General features: G+C 37.5%; 1 protein-coding gene across 1 annotated transcript; it reads left to right on the forward strand.

Moving 5' to 3' along the window:
• The first annotated feature begins 3,021 nt into the window (after positions 1-3,021).
• On the forward strand, positions 3,022-17,869 carry LOC132059613 (leucine aminopeptidase-like). The gene is made up of 4 exons (XM_059452267.1): positions 3,022-4,162; positions 9,238-9,471; positions 9,547-9,873; positions 17,375-17,869. The coding sequence occupies exons 1-4, from the start codon at positions 3,185-3,187 to the stop codon at positions 17,669-17,671; spliced, it is 1,836 nt and encodes a 611-aa protein (XP_059308250.1). The 5' UTR covers positions 3,022-3,184; the 3' UTR covers positions 17,672-17,869.
• Positions 17,870-22,823: the final 4,954 nt, after the last annotated feature.

Genomic DNA, 22,823 nt, shown 5'->3' on the forward strand with positions numbered 1-22,823 from the left:
ATATCAGTGCGTAATTTTTTTTTTTAAAAAACAAAAGAATATATAAAAAAATTGGTAACCGGTTATAACAGGTCAATATTATCTAATAGTGTAAAAAAATAGTACATTGACAGTGCATCAAACTTAAACTCTTAACAAAAATAGAGTGGGTAGACTTCACACACAGTTATTTGGTCAAAACATTCGATAAAAGAATGACACATGGCTTTGGCTAATTAATCCAAGATAAAGAAGCAGTAAAGGAAACAAATTTAATCCCCTTACATCACTTTCGTCTCCGAATTAAAAGGTGACACTTGGCAATTTCATTTTTAACTTTTTTCTCTCCCATTGTTTTTAAGGGTGGGCATCTAGGTGGGCATCTATCTTTCTGGTTTTCATTATTCGATTCGGTTAATTAAATTTTAGTTCATGAATGAGAGAATTAGAATCGAACAAACATTATTTCGGTTCAATTTTTCGATGTACAAAATTGCAAATAATTTGTACATGTAAGAAACTTGATTGCATGAAAGCCGGGTAGGGAGCATTTTCTTCTCATTTTCACAAAGAATTAATTATTGAACAAATTGCACAATTGATAGTTTTATATCTATTCGATACTTGTAATAGTAAAAATAATAATATAGACATCGAAATTAATAAAATGACACTCACCACCAAAAATACTTTTAATATGAGTAACTAGAAACAAAGGTCCCATTTCAGCTTCTCACTCACTCAACATGAAGTGAGAGTCACTTTCTTTGCCACGTATGTAGGAAGTGTCTAAATGGTACACTTTAATGTGGGTCGGAGAGTTTAACCGGAACAAGCTTGAGTAAAGTGTCAAAATAAATTTGGCAAAACAAAAAAAAAGTGCCAAAGTAAGAATTGAGTTCAAGTATCTATTTATGTAATTGAGTCCAACTATCTATCTATGTATTTGACCTTAAATATATGTCTAGACACGCGTGTAGCTTTGATTATTGTTTAATACTAACGGTTGTTGTTGGAAGTAATTTATGCGACGATCATAATGCAAAGATTATAAGATATGAATTAATTTTAAGAAAAAAGAAAATTTAAAGACTATGGCTTCTTTATTTTAATTCTTGTACTATTAAGACCAATATTCTTATTTCATTTGTCGCATAAAATCATACATAAAGTGTTACTTAACCTATGTGTATATTATTATGCAGAAAACAGAAGATACATACAACCCAACAATTATAGGTAACTAGGGAATTAGGCCGCGCTTCGAGCGGTCATAATAAATCTTATTAAACTTACAAAATATATTGTCCTAATATTCAAATTCTAAAAATAAAAAATTAATAAATTCATATAGAAACTTGAAAAAATTGAAAACACAACATATATAAATTAAATAACATCAGTTACTTCTGTGCATTTGGAGAAGTTTTCTGATTCTATCTATATAATTCGGGCATAACTTGTTTATCAATCAAACGACATCAAAGATACATTTATAAGTGCGGCCATTGAAGACTATAAGGATTCATTTTCACCTTTAATATTGCTAATAAAAAACAGGAGAAGTCCAAAGAATAATTGAGTCTTTTAGGCTTCCTTAGTAATTGGTCAGTGAGATGAAAAATTCTCACCTAGTGAAATTAATCTTCTTCCTTCAGTAAACAATTTTACGGCAGTATAACTTCTCTAGCCAGTCTCTTATTTTATGTCCTAACATATATATTTTTTGGAATATATATTCTCATAAAAGAATTTATGGCAAAACAATACCTTAGTATTTTTTTTCTATTGAGATATTTTTCCCAAGTAATTTTGCTATTGATTTGGAGATAAGCGAGAAAAATTGGAGGTCACGATTAATGTTTGTCACTATTCGTTTGACAAACCGTTATGGTATAAAAGAAAAAGCAAATTATACTACTTCCTATTTAAACAGAAAGAGATTGAGTAACGTGTGATGATGAACACAAAATTATGAATAAAATATTTACAAAATTTCAGGTAAACCAATTGAATTTCTACATTCGAAAATATCATATTTATATACTTACTTGACTCATCTTACAATTTTTTCTAATATATACTTCTAAGATCTTAAGTTTATAAGATTAATGAATTATTTTAATATATCTTGCTTAATAATTGACTCATTCCAAATGAAATTTGTCAAACAAATTATAACAAACATATATAGAATACTCATCTGACCAAAATAGAGAAACAAATTTATAGAAGAAATTAGAAATTAGTCCATAGATGATAGATACAGTGAATGACCAGAGACTAAAATCGAAAAGAAGAGAAATTATCAAATGTGTTGAATTCAATTAGAAGCTCCAGCTGTAGACTCACCAGGCTAGCTTCTTCATAGGATAAGGAGATGGCAAAGTAGCTAAAGTCGAGCAAAACGTGCATAAGAGAAAAAGTATGCTAAGGAGAAACCGATGAGAGGGAAAAAAGATATCTTCACCAGTGTCATAATATAGTTTGTAAGATCACCATCAATTGCTCTCATTTAGTACCAGAAAATGAGAATTTATTGAAAATCAGAAATTTTAGAAACTGAAATTGGATCATTCATTATTTATTTTCCTGAATATTTACTCTCTTTAGCTGAGTAGTATAATGAATTGACAACATCTTCTCGTCTCCCTTGTTTTTTGGATGGAGACTTTTGGCTTTCTAGTTGATAACAAAATTTATGATGTTTAATTTTGGAGGTTATGAAAATGAAAGCCATGGGAGTTATTGAGATTATTAAATACATACATATATATATATATATATATATATATATGAAAATGAAAGCCATGGGAGTTATTGAGATTATTAAATACATATATATGTGTGTGTGTGTTATGAAATTAAAGAGGTGTGAGTTATGGAGATGGAATTTTCAGAAAATATAAGAGAAAAAGTTCAAAAAATTGAGAAAAAAGATAAATACAAATCCTAACCTAAGAGAGGTGCAGCGTGGGATTACGCCAGCTTTTATATTATATATATATAGATTTAATGTGGTGATTATAGTTTCTCCTAAATTTTTATTTTAAGTGGAGCCAATATTCCCGTCCCTGCGCACCTATACCTCTCTGCCATTGCAAAACCCTCAAACACAACAACGTACGCTGCGAATTCTCTCTTCTTCCATCATCATCCTACTCTCCAACCTTGTTCCAAAAACCTTCATTGCTGATCACTTCCCATGGCACCTGTTGATCCACATTCATTCACTGATTCAACACACCCACTCACCACTCACATCTCCCTCACTTTCTACTTCGACTTCCCATCTTCCACAATCTCTACTGCCACTCTTCTCACCCTACCCACCCCTTACACTGGACCCCTCATTCTTGACACTCGTTCCCTCTCAATCACCTCTGTTCTTGACCCACTTTCCCTTTCCCCACTACCTTTCACTCTTTCCCAACAAGACCCTATTCTTGGACAATCACTTACTGTTTCCCTTTCTAACCATACCCAAATCTTGATTCTTTCAAAAACTAGCCCTTCTAGTTCTGCTCTTCAATGGCTTTCCCCACCTCAAACATTCAACAAAACTCACCCTTTTGTGTACACCCAATGTCAGTCTATTCATGCCCGTTCTATCTTTCCTTGTCAAGATACACCCGCTGCGCGTGTCAAATACGCTGCGAAACTGAACATCCCGCGTGAGTTGTCGGGGGTTATGTCTGCCAGACACGTGGAGAGGCGGCCCCCGGTGATGTCTGAGGGGCAGGGGGTTTGTGAGGATTCGGTGTGGTGTGGAGATGATAGGGTGGTTGAGGAGTTTGTGATGGAACAGCCTATACCTCCTTATTTGTTTGCATTTGCAGTTGGGGAGTTGGGGTTTAGAGAGGTGGGGCCTAGGACTAAGGTGTATGGTGAAGCTGTTTCCGAGGTTTTGGATGCTGCTGCTACAGAGTTTGCTGGTACGGAAGAGATGATTCAGGTCGGGGAGAAGCTTTTTGGACCTTATGATTGGGAAAGGTTTGATCTTTTGGTGTTGCCACCGAGTTTCCCTTATGGTGGAATGGAGAATCCGAGGATGGTTTTCTTGACGCCAACTGTGATCAAGGGGGACGCCAGTGGAGCGCAGGTGGTGGCTCATGAACTTGCTCATAGCTGGACAGGGAATTTGATCACAAACAAGAACAACGATCACTTTTGGTTGAATGAGGTATTATTACCTTTTTGAGTTATATACTTGAGATAACACAAACATTTAGCATCGTTTTGTGATTATGGTCCATAATTTCATAATGTGATGGCATTTATTATTGTGTATTATCTTGATGAACTTTTATGGTTTGTACTTGATGCTTCATATTGTCTGACATATCTGTACACAACTAGGATTGTTGGTTAGTTTAAACTTTAAAGCATGTTGTTCTCTAGCATATGGTATAATATGAATTAGTTGCTAAACTTGGATTTTGTGGATTTCATAGAGTTTGTTGAGATAAATTATAATAGGAGTCGGTGAGACATAAACATATGATTTTTGCCTGCTCTGGTACCATGTGAGAGAATAAGACAGGAAAGAAAGAATTGAGCAAAGCCTAGCTTGAGTTTTCATCATGAATATCCAAGTGCACCCTGTAATCATTAGTGAAACTGACGAAGTAGTGAAATTTCAAAGTAGAACTAACCCGACTAGGATCCCAAACATTTGATGAAAGGAGACTCTGCTCGATTATCAGGATGCTGAGGAATAGGGGACGAATATGGTTACTGAGTTAACACGAATCACATTCTAAAGCAGATAAGTAAGACAAATTAGATACCATTTTTGAAGTTCTGATAACTAGAATGCCCTGATTGTCTATGTAATAGATTAGCCAAATCAGTAACAGGACAAGCTGTGGACGGGAGGATAGGCTGTAGATGAATTAGGAAGGCTAAGGTAATAAAATCCATGTGATTCACGCGTGGTACAGTGATTCGTCCCGTACTGTGTTCCTGTATGTCAACAGAGTCAACGAACAACCAGGATTATAAAGAATTCAGATTGAGGTTAATGAAGGAAGTGCTTTCTGATAAAAGCTAATGAAGGAAGTGAGCTGACTAGACTTATTCCGGTTACCGTGGTTTGTGATCAGTTCGCCTGTGTGACTGTCAAAAAAGATTAGAACAAGAAATAGTAGAGAAGAGAATCCTTTCCAGGAATCTGATCAGAAAATCCTGAATCAATGATCCAAGGACTGCATGTAGGCGATTGAGGGACACATGTTATACTATTCCTCGTTTGAATGACAAATCTATCTAGGTAGACGTCTTTTGAAGTGTTTTGTATTGAAGAAACTCAACATAAATAGGTGTAAAGAAACCATCCAACCATTCAAAGATTTAGATCCCATTAACCAAATTTCTCAAATCCTTGTAACAAGTTGGATTGAAAAGAATTCAATGCCAAATAGCCACAAAACTTCTTTTTGGGAGGACAAATGGTTGGGAAACACTAGTCTAAAGGAATTATTTCCTGTCATTCATGGGCTGGCAGTAAATCAACACAAGAAAATAGCTGAGGTATGGGACAATCATGGATGGAACCTTCAGTTCAGGAGAAACTTCAATGACTGGGAAATCAACACACTGACAGAGTTTTTCAGGCTACTAGAAGAGTTTAAAGGCATACAAGAAGGTGCAGATAAATTGAGGTGGAAAGAAGACAGCAAAGGCATTTACAAAGTGAGCACAGCATACAAATTTTTGAACCAGAGTAACCAGCAGGTGCAACTTTGGCCTTGGAAGCACATTTGGAAAGTGAAGGTACCATTCAAAGTTGCATGTTTCACATGGTTGTTGGCAAGGGAAGCAGTACTGACTCAAGAAAACCTAAAAAAGAGAAAATTCTCTCTTTGTTCCAGATGTTACTTATGTGGTGAAGAGGGTGAGACAGTCAACCATCTATTTTTACATTGTCGGATCACAATACAGCTTTGGAGGATCTTTGTGAATCTCAGGGGCATTGTCTGGGTAATGCCAAATAGGATTACTAGTCTACTCCATATTTGGGAGGAGGCAGGAATAGAAGCCTCAGACAGAGATAGATGGAGGATTGTCCCAGCTTGCATTTGGTGGACAATATGGAAAGAGAGGAATTCACGGTGCTTTGAAGACAGTAGTAGTGATGTACAAAAGATCAAGCTAAATTGTGTCAAACTTTTTGTTTTTGGTGCAAGCAGATTTACTTTGAGGAGACTGATTCCATAACTGAAATCCTAGGCTCTTGTTAGATTTTCAGAGTTTTGGATCAGCTTTCTCACTTTTGCTGTAAATATGGTTCCAGTGCAATCTATGCACTGATCAAGTCAATCCATACCAATGTTACATTTTCAAAAAAAAAAAATATCAAGTAAATGAAGGAATAACCTCAAAGCTGGGAGAGAATCAACACAAGTCATCAAGAGAGTCATATCATATCATATCAAACCCAGTGTAATCCCACAATAGTGGGGTCTGGGGAGGGTAAGATGTACGCAGCCTTACCCCTACCTGGGTAGGGAGGCTGTTTCCGATTGACCCTCGGCAACCCTCCTCCTTTATCCGGGCTTGGGACCGGCAATGTGAGCGAGCTCACACAGGCGGAGTTGTCATCAAGAGAGTAAACTTGAAATTTATACTATTATTGATTGATGTTGTAATCTTCTAGTAACAATATATTTCCTATTATAGATGGTAATTGACCGAGGCAATCGACCTCTTATTTGGGCGTGATCTCTTCTTTGTTGCGATCATCTCGATTCCACCTTCCAAATTCATGTCAGCAACTTTGGTAGATTTTCTAACTTTGTTCATAACAATTGCACAAGCCTGTAAACCTTTCTTTTTCAACTCTGTCTCCTCACAGGAAGTTTCGGTGAGCCTTTTCCAGAATACAACTGCCTTCTGCTCAAGTAACGTTCTTTTGATCGCTGCTATTAAAAAATAGTGCAGATCAAGTTGTTCCTCTTGCGCTATTAGTTCATTCCCTATTGAATTCAACATTGCTTAGTTGTAGTTTATTTGCTTGTTGCTTAACAGTTCCTCTTTGGAATAATTGAGCTCATAAACTTGCTTCTAAATTGCTTCTCTTCAGAATACCTCAAATCAACGTTTCTTTCTCATTCAGGTTCTCTTCTCTCAATTGAATTTGTTTGATGACCTTTTGAATGACATTAATGTATCCTAAAATCTAACTTACTCCTAAACTTTGTGTTCTACCACCTACTGCGGTGCCTAGAAATGAGTAGATGTCGTAAACTTGACCGCATAAAAATGTGTAACCCCCCCAAATAGTTCAAATTTTAACGGGTTGAGTTGGTGATAATTTTTGGTTGGGTTGTAACCGAAACTAACCCATCTTTTGGACGGGTCAATTTGGGTTGCTCAACGGGTCAACTATCAACCCGTAAGAATAGCTTATATTCTCTGAAATCATTTCTCAGCTTTACCCACTACGCCTCTTCTCCCTTCTCTTATAAAGAAATTCTACATTTTACTAAATTAGTTTTGTTACTGATTTCTCAAAAGTTCTTTTTAAATTGTTCCTTTTCTTTTCTTTTAGAAAATTGTTCAAAATCAAAGTCTGATTCAAATGTGAATGTGATTGAATCTTTTCCAAATCAAAAGGTGATGCCTTTGAAATAAGTATTTTTAGCCAGTACAAATATAATTCTAATTAACCTATTAATCATGATTTACAACCTTTTAAATGAGTATATTCTAATTAACCTATTAATCATTGATTCACAGCCTTTAAAATGAGTATAATCCATTGATCCATCGATTTGCTTTATTCTTGAACGCCACTTTTATGTTACTGCTGCTTCACTTTGAGTAATTTTAACTTAGGCGGGTTGGGTTATGATCCGTAATTCAACCCATCCTAACCCAACCTGCTTTGACCCAAGTAAAACTTGGGCGGGTCGGGTCATGACTCGCCTATTGAGATAACCCATTTTGACCTGCCCATTTGACACCCCTACTAGAAACACATAATCCAGCAACCAGAAGTCTTGTAAGGTGGGATCTTTCCGTAAACTCAACCTGTATTTTTCCGTACATGGTTCCCTCCAGTCTTTCCTTTTCTCTCTCTGCATCATGTATTATCGGAAAAGCCATAACAGAATGAATCTCCGAAGAAAAATTGATGTTGGATGTTGAAATGGAGAATGCTTAAAACTGGGGTTGAAGGTTCCACCAGTCCACTGTTGATATTTTTTGATTTTGCACTCTGATCTGCATTCATTGTTTATTTGGGCTCCGATCAAAGGTCTGCTGTTAGTTTCCTATTTTCGTCCAAGTTTCTGGCTAGTGATTGGAGGTTCTCTTAGGTATCAAGTTCTGAAGAAAACTTGTGGCTCAACATAAAAGGAAAAGAGCCTTAGAAGCAAAGAAATGTTTTACTATTTGTTTTTTCCTTTTATGTTTAAAATTCCTTGGAACTTTGAGTTTCCTCGCTAGGGCTATATAAAGTTGGGCTTCAAACTTTCATATGGTATTTGTCCTGCAAGAATGTTCTATAAAACACTCACTTAGGGAACAGTGTTAGCCGGCGTAAGCAGGACTTCATTATGAGTGATAGTTTTCGTGCTAGCATGCATTTCAAGCATGTTTAGAATGACTTGGCCTCTGAGATCATTTGGCGATCTTAGGAAATCACGCAAAGTTTCATTGTCAAAAATATTGAATTCTTCCACCTCGAACTCTTGGCTTCCAAAGCATTGTTTAAGAGGATCTTCTTGCAAGATTTGGAATGGTGAAGTTAACTTGACACCCTTGCTTTTGTTGCGTTTTTTGTATGATGATTTATTAGCTTGTTTGAAGGGGAGTCTTGGCGTAACTGGTAAAGTTGCTGCCATGTGACTAGGAGGTCACGGGTTCTAGCCGTGGAAACAGCCTCTTGCAGAAATGCAAGGTAAGGCTGTGTACAATAGACCCTTGTGGTCCGGCCCTTCCCCGGACCCCGCGCATAGCGGGAGCTTAGTGCACCGGGCTGCCCTTTGATTTATTAGCTTGTTTTTGGAGTTGTTTGCAGATGGTGGGAGTTGGCTTCTTCTTGTGTAGGTACTGGTGAAATACATAGAAACGTGGTTTTATATAAACTGTAGTTTGCGAAATATGTATAATTATAAGGAGCATGAAAGAAATGTCTGATGCTTTTATAAACTTTTGGCTGCAAGCTTGTGCTTAAGCATGTACGATGGTAGGTTTTGCTCTCTTTAACAAGTAACATATGTAAATAGTTAGAGTGGAATCATCTGTTTGCAGGGTTTTACAACATATGCAGAGCGAAGAATTGTTGAGGCTGTGCAAGGAGAGGACATAGCTGCATTAAATATTGGAATTGGTTGGAGGGGACTTGTTGAGGAAATGGAGAGATTCAAAGACAACATGGAGTTCACAAAGCTAAGGACAAATCAGGCAGGCATTGATCCAGATGATGTGTATTCTCAAGTTCCATATGAAAAAGGCTTCCAGTTTTTATGGCGCATTGAGAGACAGGTTGGTAGACCAACTGGTGTTACTTTCCTCTTTCTATAAACGGAACCTTACTTTTCATCCACTTTCATTTCTCAGATTGGAAGACCTGCTTTTGATGACTTTCTGAAGAAGTATATTGCTACCTTCAAGTTTCAATCTATTGACACCGATATGTTTCTCGATTTCCTTAAAGCTAATGTCCCTGGAATAGAAAACGAGATCGATTTGAAACTTTGGACCGAGGGCACAGGGATTCCTCCAGATGCCATGGAACCAGTTTCTAACATCTATTCAAAGATTGTTTCACTCGCCAATGAGTTCAAGCTAGGTAGGATGCCAAGGGAGGATGAAGTTGCTGACTGGAAGGGACAGGAATGGGAGCTTTACCTTGAGAACCTGCCTAAATCTGTCGAAGCAACTCAGGTAGTGCCATTTTCTGAGAAATTTCCCCAAGTAAATTTGCTAATTATTCTCTACGTGTCGCTTATTTTGTTCTCTTTTCTAATATTAGGTAATTGCCTTTTCCTTATTTACACTTTTTTTATATTCCTGGTTAACTGTACTACTTACAAGTGCTTAATCTCATTGAATCATATGAAATTTTTCTACCAAAATAAACACGCATACATATACGTCCTGCATATGCCTTGTCTATACATGTTCCTGCTTTTGTAAAAAGTTGTCTTTCGTCTTTGGATCTGTAATATGATGAACCATCAACTGGTTCTGCTCCCATGTCGGAGCTAGTGCTTGACGGCAGCCCATCTTAGTTTCCCTGTAAAATTTGTTTTTACAATTTTAAGCCGCTAGCAAATCAATTCAAATGTCTGCTAATGCATTTGCCATATGAATGTGAATGTGTGTGTAGCAGGCTTGTGCTTCTCCTTCTGTGCATTTGTACATGTCCCCTTGATTTAGTGGATAAAAGTTTTGCAGACTTCTTATTGAGCCGGACATTTATAAGTGCCTTAATGGACATTTATTTGCTCGCAGAAAACATCTTATTTTCCTCCCCAACTGTTGTCTCAGAGAGCAGTCGAGGAGATCCTTAGATAACCGTTGTCCTCTCCTATTCATTGAACCATAGGCCACCGGTTTGTAGGGTTATGATTCTGGTATGCCTTACTGGGAGTTGATCTAAAAGTCCTTTTTTTTTCCTTGAAATTTTAATTACTGTGGGTAATTAAGTCATCTTAAGCTCATTCGATTTGTCTTGCTTAATTTTGGAGCCTGAATCTAATAGGAACAGAGGTTCAGAAATGGATAAATAAAGAGAAGTTATTCTGATATTTTTTTTTTTTTGATAAAGGTAATATCTTGTATTCATATCCAAAAGCAGCACCTGGAAGTGCTGAGGGGGTAATTACAAGCTCATAAAAAGAGCCATGGTGAAGCTGTCAAAAGCTAGTCTAAGACTAGTCTGCTATATCATTACAATTTGCCTATAAAACCTATCAAATCCCCTATATCCCCCAATAAGTTCTGTTTACACCAAAAATATAGGACACTAAGACAATTCATCCTAAATTTATGGATGGAGTTGCTTTTGTCTTCAAAAAGTCTTAAATTTCTCTCTTTCCAAGCTATCCACCAAATGCAAGCAGGGATTAGCTGCCACCAGTTCTCTTCTCCATTTCTGTTGCCAATTCCTTGCCAACTGTTGAGTAGTTCAAAAGTAGTCTTAGGCATGGCCCAACTAACACCAAGAATACAAAAGAACATGTACCACAGATTTGCAGTTGTCTTGCAATGAATGAAAAGGTAGTCATTTGTTTCCACATCTAATCCACAGAGTAGACATCTTGAGCAAATCTGAAAACCTCTTCTTTGTAGCCTTTCATGTGTTAGGCATGCTTTCCTAACCACTAGCCAAGCAAAGCAAGAGACCTTTAGGGGGATCTTGATTTTCCAAATGAGTTTCCAAGGCCACACCTCTGTGGTGGAGGTTCTATGACTATAATTCCAGTAGGCAGACTTGACAGTGAAAAAGCCCTTACTATTTAGCATCCATTTTGGTTTGTCTGGTATATCTGGAGTGATCTTGAAGGGTTCCAAAGTTTGTAATAGCTCTGCTACTCTATCAATCTCCCAGTCATTTAGTGCTCTCCTGAAAAGTAGATTCCATACTTGATGGTCCCATGCCTGGTTGGTCTTGGTTTGCTGTTGAAGGCTGATCAAGTAGAGATCAGGGAAAAGGCTCTTCAAAGAGTTTTGACCTGTCCATGCATCATCCCAGAAAGCAGTTTTCAGACCATTGCCAATTTCGATGCAAATGTTGCTGTTGAAAGTTGGCCAGTAGTTCCTGATGGTTCTCCAAGTACTGGTCCCATAGGTGGATGTGACCACATTTGTTGTCCATTGGTTTAACAAACCATATTTATGAGCAATGAATCTTCTCCATAATGTAGTGTCTTCCAAACTGAATCTCCATAGCCATTTTTGTAGTAAACTCTGATTGTGAAAACTAAGATTCCTGATACCCAGACCTCCTTGCTTCTTGCTGAGAGTTACCACTTCCCAATTTACTAGATTCATGCTTCTTCTGTCCTTATTGCCTTGCCACAAAAAATTTCTCCTCAATTTGTCTAATCTGTCCTCCACACATTTGGGGAGGGGGAACAAACCCATCATGTAGGTGGGGAGGACATCAAGGACTGAACTGATAAGAGTTAATCTGCCACCTAGAGACAGGTACTGACTTTTCCACCTTGCTAGCTTCTTGTCACATCTCTCAATCACCTCGTTCCAGATCCCTATGGATTTGCTCTTAGCACCAAGTGGCATTCCTAAGTAGATTGTTGGAAGTGATCCCAATTGGCAGCCAAGGATCATAGCTAGTGTTGGAAGGTCAGCTACCCGATTGACAGGGAAAAGGCAGCTTTTATCCCAATTTACAAGAAGACCTGAAAGAGCTTCAAAAATGGTGAGAATGGCTCTGAGGTGTCTGATTTGTGCCACTTTTGCTTCACAAAAAACAAGGGAATCATCTGCATAAAGCAAATGTGTAATCTCCATGTTGATGCCCAAGTTGTTTGTAGTTCCAAAGCCTCTGATCCAACTGTTTGTATTGGCAATTCTGAGCATGTGATTGAGTCCTTCCATGGCTAGGACAAAAAGAAAGGGGGACAAAGGGTCCCCTTGTCTTAGCCCTCTGCTGGAGTGAAAAAAGCCTTCAGGGCTTCCATTGATTAAGACTGAGAACTTCACAGTTGAGATGCAAAAAAATATCCAGTTCCTCCATTTCCCTCCAAACCCCATATCAGTCAAAACCTTCAAAAGAAAAGACCAATTCACGTGGTCGAAAGCCTTTTCCACATCAAGCTTACATAGGATTCCAGGAACCTTTTGTTTGATCCTGGAGTCAACCAATTCATTAGCTAACAAAGTTGCATCCATGATCTGCCTCCCTTTAATAAATGCCATTTGGTGGTCATTGACAAGCTTGCCCATGACAGTCTTTAGTCTTTCAGTGATGAGTTTGGAGATGATCTTGTATACTCCTCCTATTAAGCTAATTGGTCTATAATCCCTTAATTCTTCTGCTCCATATTTCTTTGGGATCAAAGCAATGAAAGTGGCATTTAAAGACTTCTCAAAATATTCATTCTGGTGAAAATTGTGAATTGTCTGCATCATGTCATCTCTGATTGTGTCCCAACAAGCTTTGAAGAATCCCATTGTGAAGCCATCCGGGCCTGGAGCCTTGTCTATAGCACTCTGCTTAATTATCTGTATCACTTCAGCTTCAGAGAAAGGTCTTTGCAGCCAATCTTGTTCTTCTTGAGTGATCCTTGGACAACCGATGTAGTCAAAATTTGGCCTCCATGATTCTGTTTCAGAGTATAATTGCTTGTAGAAATCCACCATGGCTTTCTTAATATTTTCAGGTTCCAAGACCTCTTCACCTCTAACAATCAGTCTGTCAATAGTGTTGTACCTCTTATGAGCTGTTGCCATTCTTTGAAAAAACCTGGTATTTTTGTCACCCTGTTTCAACCACAACACCCTTGATTTTTGTCTCCAACTGTCTTCTTCTTTGTTAGACAAATCTTCCAGCTCAACTAAAACAGTTGCCCTAATCATCATCTCATCTTCATTTAATTCCCTGTTGTCCTGTGAGTGATCCAGTTCAGCCAATTCATTTAGAAGACTGTTTTTCCTATTAAGCAGCTCACTAAACCTGCTCTTGCTCCATTCTTTAAGCTTACCTTTCAAGAGTTTAAGTTTTGTGCTGAGTACATAGTCTGGACAGCCAAGTACCGCAAAATTTGACCACCATTGCTGGACCATATCAATAAAGCCTTCCACCCCAAGCCACCAATTTTCGAATTTAAAGTAACTCTTCTGATGATCCCAGTTTCCACATTCAAGCATAAGTGGTGTGTGGTCAGAGTCAACCCTTGGCAGGATTTTTTGTTTGATATATCTGAAAAGATTCTTCCCACTCCGTAGAGTAGAGAAACCTGTCGAGCCTAGCTGCACTATTGTGGTTCACCCCCTGAACCAGGTAAATCTCCCCTCCATTCAAAGGTGGATCAGACAACTCCATGTCTTCAATCCATTCTGAAAAATCAGCCATTGAGTTGGTGATTCTGGAACTGCCTCTTCTCTCTATCGTGAATCTATTTGTGTTGAAATCACCACAAACGACCCATGGTCCCTCCCGAAGTCCTCTATATGTTGCAGTTTCTTCCCAACATGTGTCTATCGATTCTGGAGTGTGGTGCATATAGGCCAGTGAGACACCAACTGAAAGAATGTTGAGTTGATGTAAAACTGTATGTGATTGAAAAGGTTCCTTTATCAATCAAAACCCCTGTCCATAATCTGCTATCCCATAGCATGATAATGCCACCCTTGCTGCCTTCTGCTTCTAAATAGTCACATCTCATCCATCTAATTCCCCATAATTGCTTAGCAAAAAATTCTATATCTTTCTCCAATTTAGTCTCTTGGAAACAATAGACATCTGCCCTCCATTCTTGAATGCAACTCTTAACAAGGTTTCTCTTTGAGACCCTGTTAAGTCCCCTGACATTCCATGAACATATATTTACCTTCATTTAAAAGATAATGAAAGAACCTTCCCCCTACTTCTCACTCCTTCAACCTCTTCATTAAGGTCTGACTCTAAATACTTCAATTCATGTTTGCTTAATCCTCTATTTCTGGGAGCTTTACTTTTGGCATCCACAACTTGCACTCCAGCTTCTTGATTTTCCAGTGAAATTTTCCTTTTGTGAAGTTTCATTAAAAGAGCTTTTGCCTCTTCCTCATATCCAACAAAAGCTGCACCATATGTTTCACTCAATTCTAACATATTATTTTTGAACCAGTTCAAGTCGACTTCTGCTTCATGCATCTCTTGGGACTGGATGGAAACTGGTTCAACCTCGTGGACTTGCATAAGTTGCAATTCTGCATTCTTGAAGGGAGCGGGGGTTTGTAAGTCAGAGGTATCGTGTGAGGGAACCGGAACAAAAACCTCATGACTGGCTAATGGTTCGGTTGATTGTATGTCGGTAACATGATTGGGTTGTTTTGTTGAGAAAGAAGAAGGGAGGGTTTGAGTGGGTTGTTCTGTTGGAGAAGTCGACTTTGCTTCCCAGGCAGTGTAGGTTTGAAGAAATTTGATTGCGATCTCTTTTAATCCAACAAGGAGTGGGTCAGTTTGATGATTTTTATTAACGCAGTCATGTGCCTCCACACGTGCTTCATTAAAGGGCTGAGAATTATAATTAAGTGGAGCCTCATCCATTTGGGCCAAAACCCTAAATTTGTTAAGGCCCAAAGAGTTTTCTGAGTTGGGTAATTTGGTCAGCTGGTCCATAGGAAAAGCAGCTTCAAGGGCACGTGAGGATGTCGCGTGACCTGTCTCTTTCTCACTGCTTAAAAGTACATCTTTCCCAGCTGTATTTTTCACAGACCGCTGGTCCGAAGGATGGACCAGATATGACGCAGAAACCTCTTCTCCGGCAGAGAAAATCGCCGGCAATCCAACCCAGATCTGGATGGTGTAAAGGATTCCTCCATTTTCTATCATCATCTCCATAGGGATAGAACTCCCATCTCCCTTGATTTTAACCCTAGCCCACTTCAAATGGTTACGAAGCTGAGTTTCCTCCTCCGTCTCCACCCATCCCCCACAAAAATCCCCAATGATTTTGAAGGTTTGTTGTGACCATAGTTGGAGGGAAGCCCTACGAATTTTGCCCAGACAGAGTTAGGTTTTTTGCGAGAATCAATAGCTCCTATAGTGGGGGTCCACCATTGAAGTCTGATTTGATGTTTTCTCCATCTCCACTGCTAAGCATTACTTCTTCTGCCACTTCTCTGGAGGCAAACTCCAAGAGGAAGCAGCGGTTCACCATCTCATAAATGTTTAAACCATGTGCTTGCTTCCATGTGCTTTGAGACCATCTTCTCAAATCTGATAACGTTGGTAGTTCTGATGCATTTTCGGGGAAGCTACACACTATACACCTGTTTAGAACTTCATTGTGGGGTGGGCTGGATATACTGTCGATGTGGACAGGTCCTTCTTTCTTCTGGTTTGATCTAGCAACTGGTAAGGGCTCATTTAAATCCCTATTAGCCCATTTAAAGCTCCTTACAGCCTCTGAATAGGGAATGTTTTTCTCTGTTAATCTGGTGGAAAAAGTTTTTGATTGGATGGCATGGCTCTTTATGAATCTACCCACTTTGTCTGCAATATCTTTCCATCCAACATTGAAAGCTAGTTCCGGAATGATTAGAACTGACCTTCTTTTTCCTCTTAGGCTTAAGATGCTGATGTAACGTCCATATCTATTGTAATTTCTTGATACAAAAATCTCCGACAGGTTATCTTTCTTCTTCCATCTTCTGACTGTGTTTCCATGCACCTTTGAGGCTTCCAACATAACCTGAACAATCCATTCCATCGTCTTAATATTGAAACTAGTTCTCCTGATAAAGTTCCTGCTTCTTTCTGTCCAGTCGAACCAAACATCTGTAGCTTCCGAAGATCTCATGATATCGTAGGATTTGAAACCTACGGCAAAGTAGATGGTGTTATCCATTTGAGGGAGTGGCTAGAGAAAGTAGAAAGAAAAGAAGGAAAGAGAAAGAGGGCGGTCTGAGAGAGTGGCTGGAGGGGGAAGAGAGAGAAAAAAGGAGGAAGAGAGAGGTTTCCGGCAATCAGAATGATCACCGGGGTGGGAGTCTAAGGCCTATTCTGATATTTTAATAATAGAGAGACACAAGCATCTCATATCTCTTAGAACAATCTGTCTGCATACAATAGATGGTTACCATACAATCCTACATTACTAAGATGCATTATTTATATAATTGGATGACCCATAACTACTAAACTACATTTATGATAGGAACATATAACTTCTAGTAACTGTAAGAAACTGCCTAGCAGATAACTTTCAGTAACTTATTAAGTAACTGCTCAATCCTCCAGGATTTCTATATTTCTTTGCTTCTTCCTCCTTGAATAAGTATGAAATATACGTGGCTTATCAGAATCTGCCTTCTTTCTTTTGATGGCAAACTACTCTATCGACGAAGCTGGTAACTAGTGCAGACATGGATGTTTTCAAGTCGACAAAAATGTTCTGTTCAATCTCTGTTCTTTGTTATTGTTTTCTTCCCCCAACTAAGTTGCTCTTTTTCCCTTTAAATAATATCATTAATGTTTTCATCCCTCTAATTACTTTTTCTTTTTCTTTAAATCGTGATCATATTTCTAATATAGTAAGAAAATTTAGTCCTGCAAGGCATCAACTTAATACCACAGGACACACACCTTACCTGACTAAATGTCTCGTCTTCCATTTTTACCTTTTAAACCATTGGTTGAAAAACACATGTATATGGTCTAAATGCCGTTATAAATTGGAAAACTGTTGAAGTCACTCTATGCTATTTTCAGGTCACAGCTTTAGATGCTCGCTACCATCTCTCAGAATCAAAAGACTATGAAGTGCGAGTAGGTTTTCTTCAGCTTGCCATTTCAGCAAGGTGCCGAGACTACTATGGTGTGGTAGAGAAAACTCTGAAAGAAGTTGGTAGGATGAAGTACCTTCGTCCACTCTATACTACACTTGTACAAGGTGCCGGGAAGGAAGAAGAAAAAGTTTTTGCTAGAAGGGTATTCACCGAGGCTTGTGATTGTTATCACCCTATAGCTCAAGGTGTTGCTGAGGCTATCCTTGCAAAGCATGCCTGAAGTTTGTAACTTGCTAATGTAACCCGAAGAAGCCTGACATACAAGTCACTGTTGTCTAAATCTGGTTGACTCTGTTGGTGCTTTCTCAATACAACAGTGGCTTTTTGTTTTTGCAAATCGCTGCTGTTATTGAATAGGTATTAGCAGAGGAACCGGAGTTATTCCTATAGAAGTTTAATGAGTTGGTTTTTATGTTTACTCTGCGCTATCAAGCTATAGCTTCAAGTCTTTTTGTTCTTTTTCTCTTATTTTTTGCATCGTAATCCTGTATTTTATACTTTTACATAAAACCAGCAAACCAAGGTAATCCCAAGCTTCAGTTATAAGCCCAAGAAACATCATTGACCAAGTTTAAATATTTTAAAAAAATTTGTGTTTGGTCGTGAGTTTGATGCATTCTTTCAATTTCTAGCTTGAACTAGAGATTTTTAAAGTTTGAAAAACATGTGTTTTGAGTATTTTGGGCTTCAAATTTTTTATTTCAAGTTTCCACTTACTAATCTTCATGATTTTTCTAAGTGATGTTTATGTCCGAATATATTTGGTGATTGGACAATATTTAATTGAAGTTGAAATAAGAGTATTGAAAAAGAGTACTTACTTTTGTCTACTCCGTCGGTTCACATTTACTTGTCCACTTTGGACTTTTTACGCTGTTTAAGAAATAATAAATGGAGTACATAATTTATCAATATACTCATATTAATTGATGCATATTTTTATTGCATTTGAAAAATGATTTGAAGTGAGTAATTAATACTATGGGTAAAATGGGAAAAAAAATATTGTCTTATCTTGATATGTGAAAAATGACAAGTAAATACAAAAATTTATTTTAGGAATAGTGGACAAGTAAAATTGAACGGAGGGAGTATATAACAAGGCTACCTTAAGAGGTGTGAAACATAAAAATGTGATATTTGAAAAATGAAAAAAGATATTTGAAAATTGAGTTGTGTTTGGACATGCATTTAACTCCATAAAAAATTTAAAATTGTGTGAGATGAAAACAAATTACACATGAAAAACTGATCAAAACCTATAGTCTTTCGCTCTCTCTTATTAAAAGAAGGCAGGGGCACGGGCACGGGCACGACCGCACTCAGCTCGAAAAAGTAGCTCTCTTTCAACAAATTATGAACTCTTGCGGCGAGTTCAGCTACCGGCTTCGGGTCTGAGCTCTGGCGAATATAGTTCGGTAGCTTAGTAACTTTGCTTAGCTTCTGGTGTTGGTGCTGTTCTATGCCTAATCAGGAAATCATGGATCATCTTTTCCTGACAGGAGAATTTGCAGCTAAGGTATGAAAGTATTTTACAGGTGCAGCAGGTATTCATGGTCCTTGTGTTCCAAGTAAAGCAGGCAATGCATAAATAGTGGGAAGCTAAGGGTAATGCCAAATTAAAGCCTATCTTTCAGGCAGTTCCTGCAATACTTTTGTGGCATACATGGAAGAAGAGAAACACAACACTGCATGGAGGTACATACACATACAGCAGAGTGATACATGATATAAGTAGTACAATTTGAAGGCCAACAAGATTCAGATATCCTTGGCTCAAAAATGTACCTGTATCCTATCCTCACCTGGTTCAACTTCTGGAGGATTATAAACCACACAGTTTTTGTAAATTTGTGCGCAATGGGATAGTCCTCCTCTAGAGTGGTATAAATGCAACTCCGATGGTGCATTTAGAGGAAATCCACATCCCAGTTTTGTGGCTTTTTTTATTAGAAACAATGAAGGGGATTTGATATCTGCTAAAGGTAGGACGTTACTTGATTGTACAAACATTATTGCTGAAGTCGTAGCTATTAAAGAGGGGCTAGAATATTGTGTAATGCATCTGTTGCTGCCACTGATATTGGAAACTGATTTAGTAGCAATGCTGAGTATATTAGCAGGCAATTGGGAGATTGAGTGTGACAATGGAGGTGAATACCATCAATATGCTGAGGAGAGATAAGGAAGTTCAAGCGCACATGTGTTGAGGGAGAGGAACACTTTGGCAGATTTTTTTACTAACCTTGCTTTTGATTTTGCAGGTATTTTTCAATTCAATTCTTTTCAGGAACTGCCTACAACTGTAATGAAGCTCCTTAATCTTGACAAAAGCCACACTCCAAATATTAGATCCAGGACAATCAAAAGAAGACATCAGAACTGAGGTTCTACTACTCAACATTGCAGCTGGCTTAGAGAAACAGTTAGCTGATTGAAGTTTCAAGGCATCAGCTTTTGCTGTGAATGTAACTACAGTGTGAACACATAGAATTATTACTAGAGTTTTTCTAATGTGTGGTATTAACATCTTGGATGTTCATTCTATTAGAAACACACTAGGGGTGACAATGTGTGGCCTACACTCTAGTTTGATTTTAGCTGATGGGAATTCCAAAGCACAACAAAGAGTGTCTAGCTGAAGACATACATCAAAATTGTCTTTGCAAGTTGCAACTAAAACATGTCAAGTAGTTTTCCAAATCTGGTCAGGTGATTAAAACTTGTACCTCTTCGCCATCTTTGTGTTGGTTGATATCATTTGCCTGTGTTTTACGTTGTTTGGGGTGAGAAACTTTGTTGAGCGATATAAAGATATTCGATGCAAACCATGACTATGTATTTTCAGTATTAGACTAGCTTCTAGGCTATTCTTTCTTTAACTCTTTTTTTTCTTTTTTGTTTGTTGGGCAGTTGAATAATATTTCAGCTGCTATATGCTTTTCTGCAATTCGTTTTCTCCAGTAGTCTCATTGAGTTGCTAAAGAAGTTATGATCAGATACTTTACTGGACGCTATCCTCAAGAATTTACCTTGTGGAATATATGGAGTACTATAACTGTTAAGCTAGTCTTTAGAAGTATGGTCCAAATGTAATGATCCGCGAAAGGAATTATTCACAATTATTTGAAGGAAAAAAAATGAGAATTCATACAAACTTCAATCTTTTAGATGAGATCTTAACAAGTTCTTTATGTCGTTTGGATGTCTTTCGTCAGATCTGCCTCATCAGACGATCACAGACGTGCATCCCTACTTGGTAGATTTAGGATTAAAAAGACTGGATGTTAGAATACTATACACTAGTATTGATTACTTAGGGAAGATTCACCATACGTATGAGTTATGGCCTACTTATATTGAAGACACCTCTTAAGTTTACACCTTGTTTAGTATGATTCTTCTTTTTTCTTGAAAATGTTTTGACTTGGGAAAATATTTTCCACATTATATTTTGTTGTGTAGTCAGACATAAAAGATGGCACCATGCTCTCTTCTCTCTCATCAAGTTTGAAACCCTTTGACCTAACCTTACCTACCGCTGCCGTTGACCATGGCCATGATGGCCGACGGACAGCCCCCACCTGGGGTTGTTCCACCTACCATCGGAAACCTTCACATCCACAATCCCCACCCCAAATCCTAATAATTTGCCTAACGTACCATATACATCCACATTCACAACCCCATTGCAAAATCAAACGAACCCAAACCAAACTTTTCCTAATAGTTTGCCTAATGGAATGACATATGCCAACATGTTGAAGCCAAACTTAGTAACACCACTACCTACCATACCCCTAAAACCTGTGACTTTCATAAATGGAGAACCGCATGTTGAATGGAATTCGAAGGAAGTAAAGCAACTTATTTTAAAGGAGAATCTTCATTATGCAGTTTTAGGTAAATTTTCATATGACATAATAAATATTAAGGCCCTTAGAATTGCTATTCCGTATCAATGTGGAATCAAGGGCACATGTGAAATAGGTCTTATTGAAGACAGGCATATTTTGATGAGGTTATCACATTTGGAAGACTATGTTAAACTACTGTCTACACCTACTTATTGTTGACATCTAATTTTTGACCTTCCATAATTTATTTTAATTGCCCAAAGTGCCTGAATATTAATTGGGGTGATAAATATTCTTTTTAGTAAAATCAGGATGATTTTATAGACCATGCATATAATGTTTTACCTTTAGTGTTGGGTAAAATAATTCCTACAATAAATGTTTTGAAAATTATTTCACAATAACTAATAAGGCATTTTACTAAAAATAGTGTGGAGTAGCTATTTATTTAACGGAAAAGGCTCAAATATGCCATCTAACTATCGGAAATGGCTCATTTATGCCACTCGTCAATAGTTTGGCTCATTTATGCCATCGAACTATAGGAAATGACTCATTTATGCCATCGAACTATAGGAAATGGCTCATTTATGCCACTCATCAATAGTTTGACTCATTTATGACATCGCCTGTTAATAAAAATGACTCATCCGTGCCATATTTCATTAAGTCGGTTTTACAATACCATATATGACACGTGGCCTCCAACTAGATTATGGTTGTGAGTGGGTAAGGTGTATGGGTCGGATATTTTATTAATTTGGTATTTAAAATTGGGGGTATTTAATTAAACGACGTAGACCTTAATTGGAGCCCACGTGTCATATATGGTATTGTAAAATTAGCTTTAATGAAATATGGCATGGATGAGTCATTTATATTAACGAAGCGATGGCATAATAATGAGTCAAACTATTGACGAGTGGCATAATGAGCCATTTCCGATAGTTCGATGGCATAAATGAGCCATTTCCTATAGTTCGATGGCATAAATGAGCCAAACTATTGATGAGTGGCATAAATGAGCCATTTTCGATAGTTGGATGACATATTTGAGCCTTTTCCGTTTATTTAATTATGCAAATATCAGAATTTTAATCAGCAAATATTTACCCCCATTTTAATTCAAGGAAATTAAGTAATTAAAATGAATAATCATTTTTACCCCAAAATTTTAATTCTCTGCATAATCAATCTATGTGGGCAATTCTCAAATTAATTATAATTGATTTAGATAAATTAATTATGATCATATTCGTAGATTGCTTATTATATGTTTAATTACGGCTGCAATTGAAATAATCAATTAGTTAGCCAAAAGGGGCCACAATTGAAAATAGCAAATTCATGCTTTAATTCAATTAAGGCCATCCCTGTGAATTTAATATTTTGTGAAAACCAGTCATGTTTTTAAATTAATTGATTGTTTAGTTTCAATTTAATAGCAAATTAATTTCTTTAATTGCTTTTTTTTACGTACCCATTAATTCTTTCTTTTTACTTTTTGTCGCGCTA

Source organism: Lycium ferocissimum, chromosome 6 (assembly GCF_029784015.1).
Source record: "Lycium ferocissimum isolate CSIRO_LF1 chromosome 6, AGI_CSIRO_Lferr_CH_V1, whole genome shotgun sequence".
In the NCBI taxonomy this organism is placed as follows: domain Eukaryota; kingdom Viridiplantae; phylum Streptophyta; class Magnoliopsida; order Solanales; family Solanaceae; genus Lycium; species Lycium ferocissimum.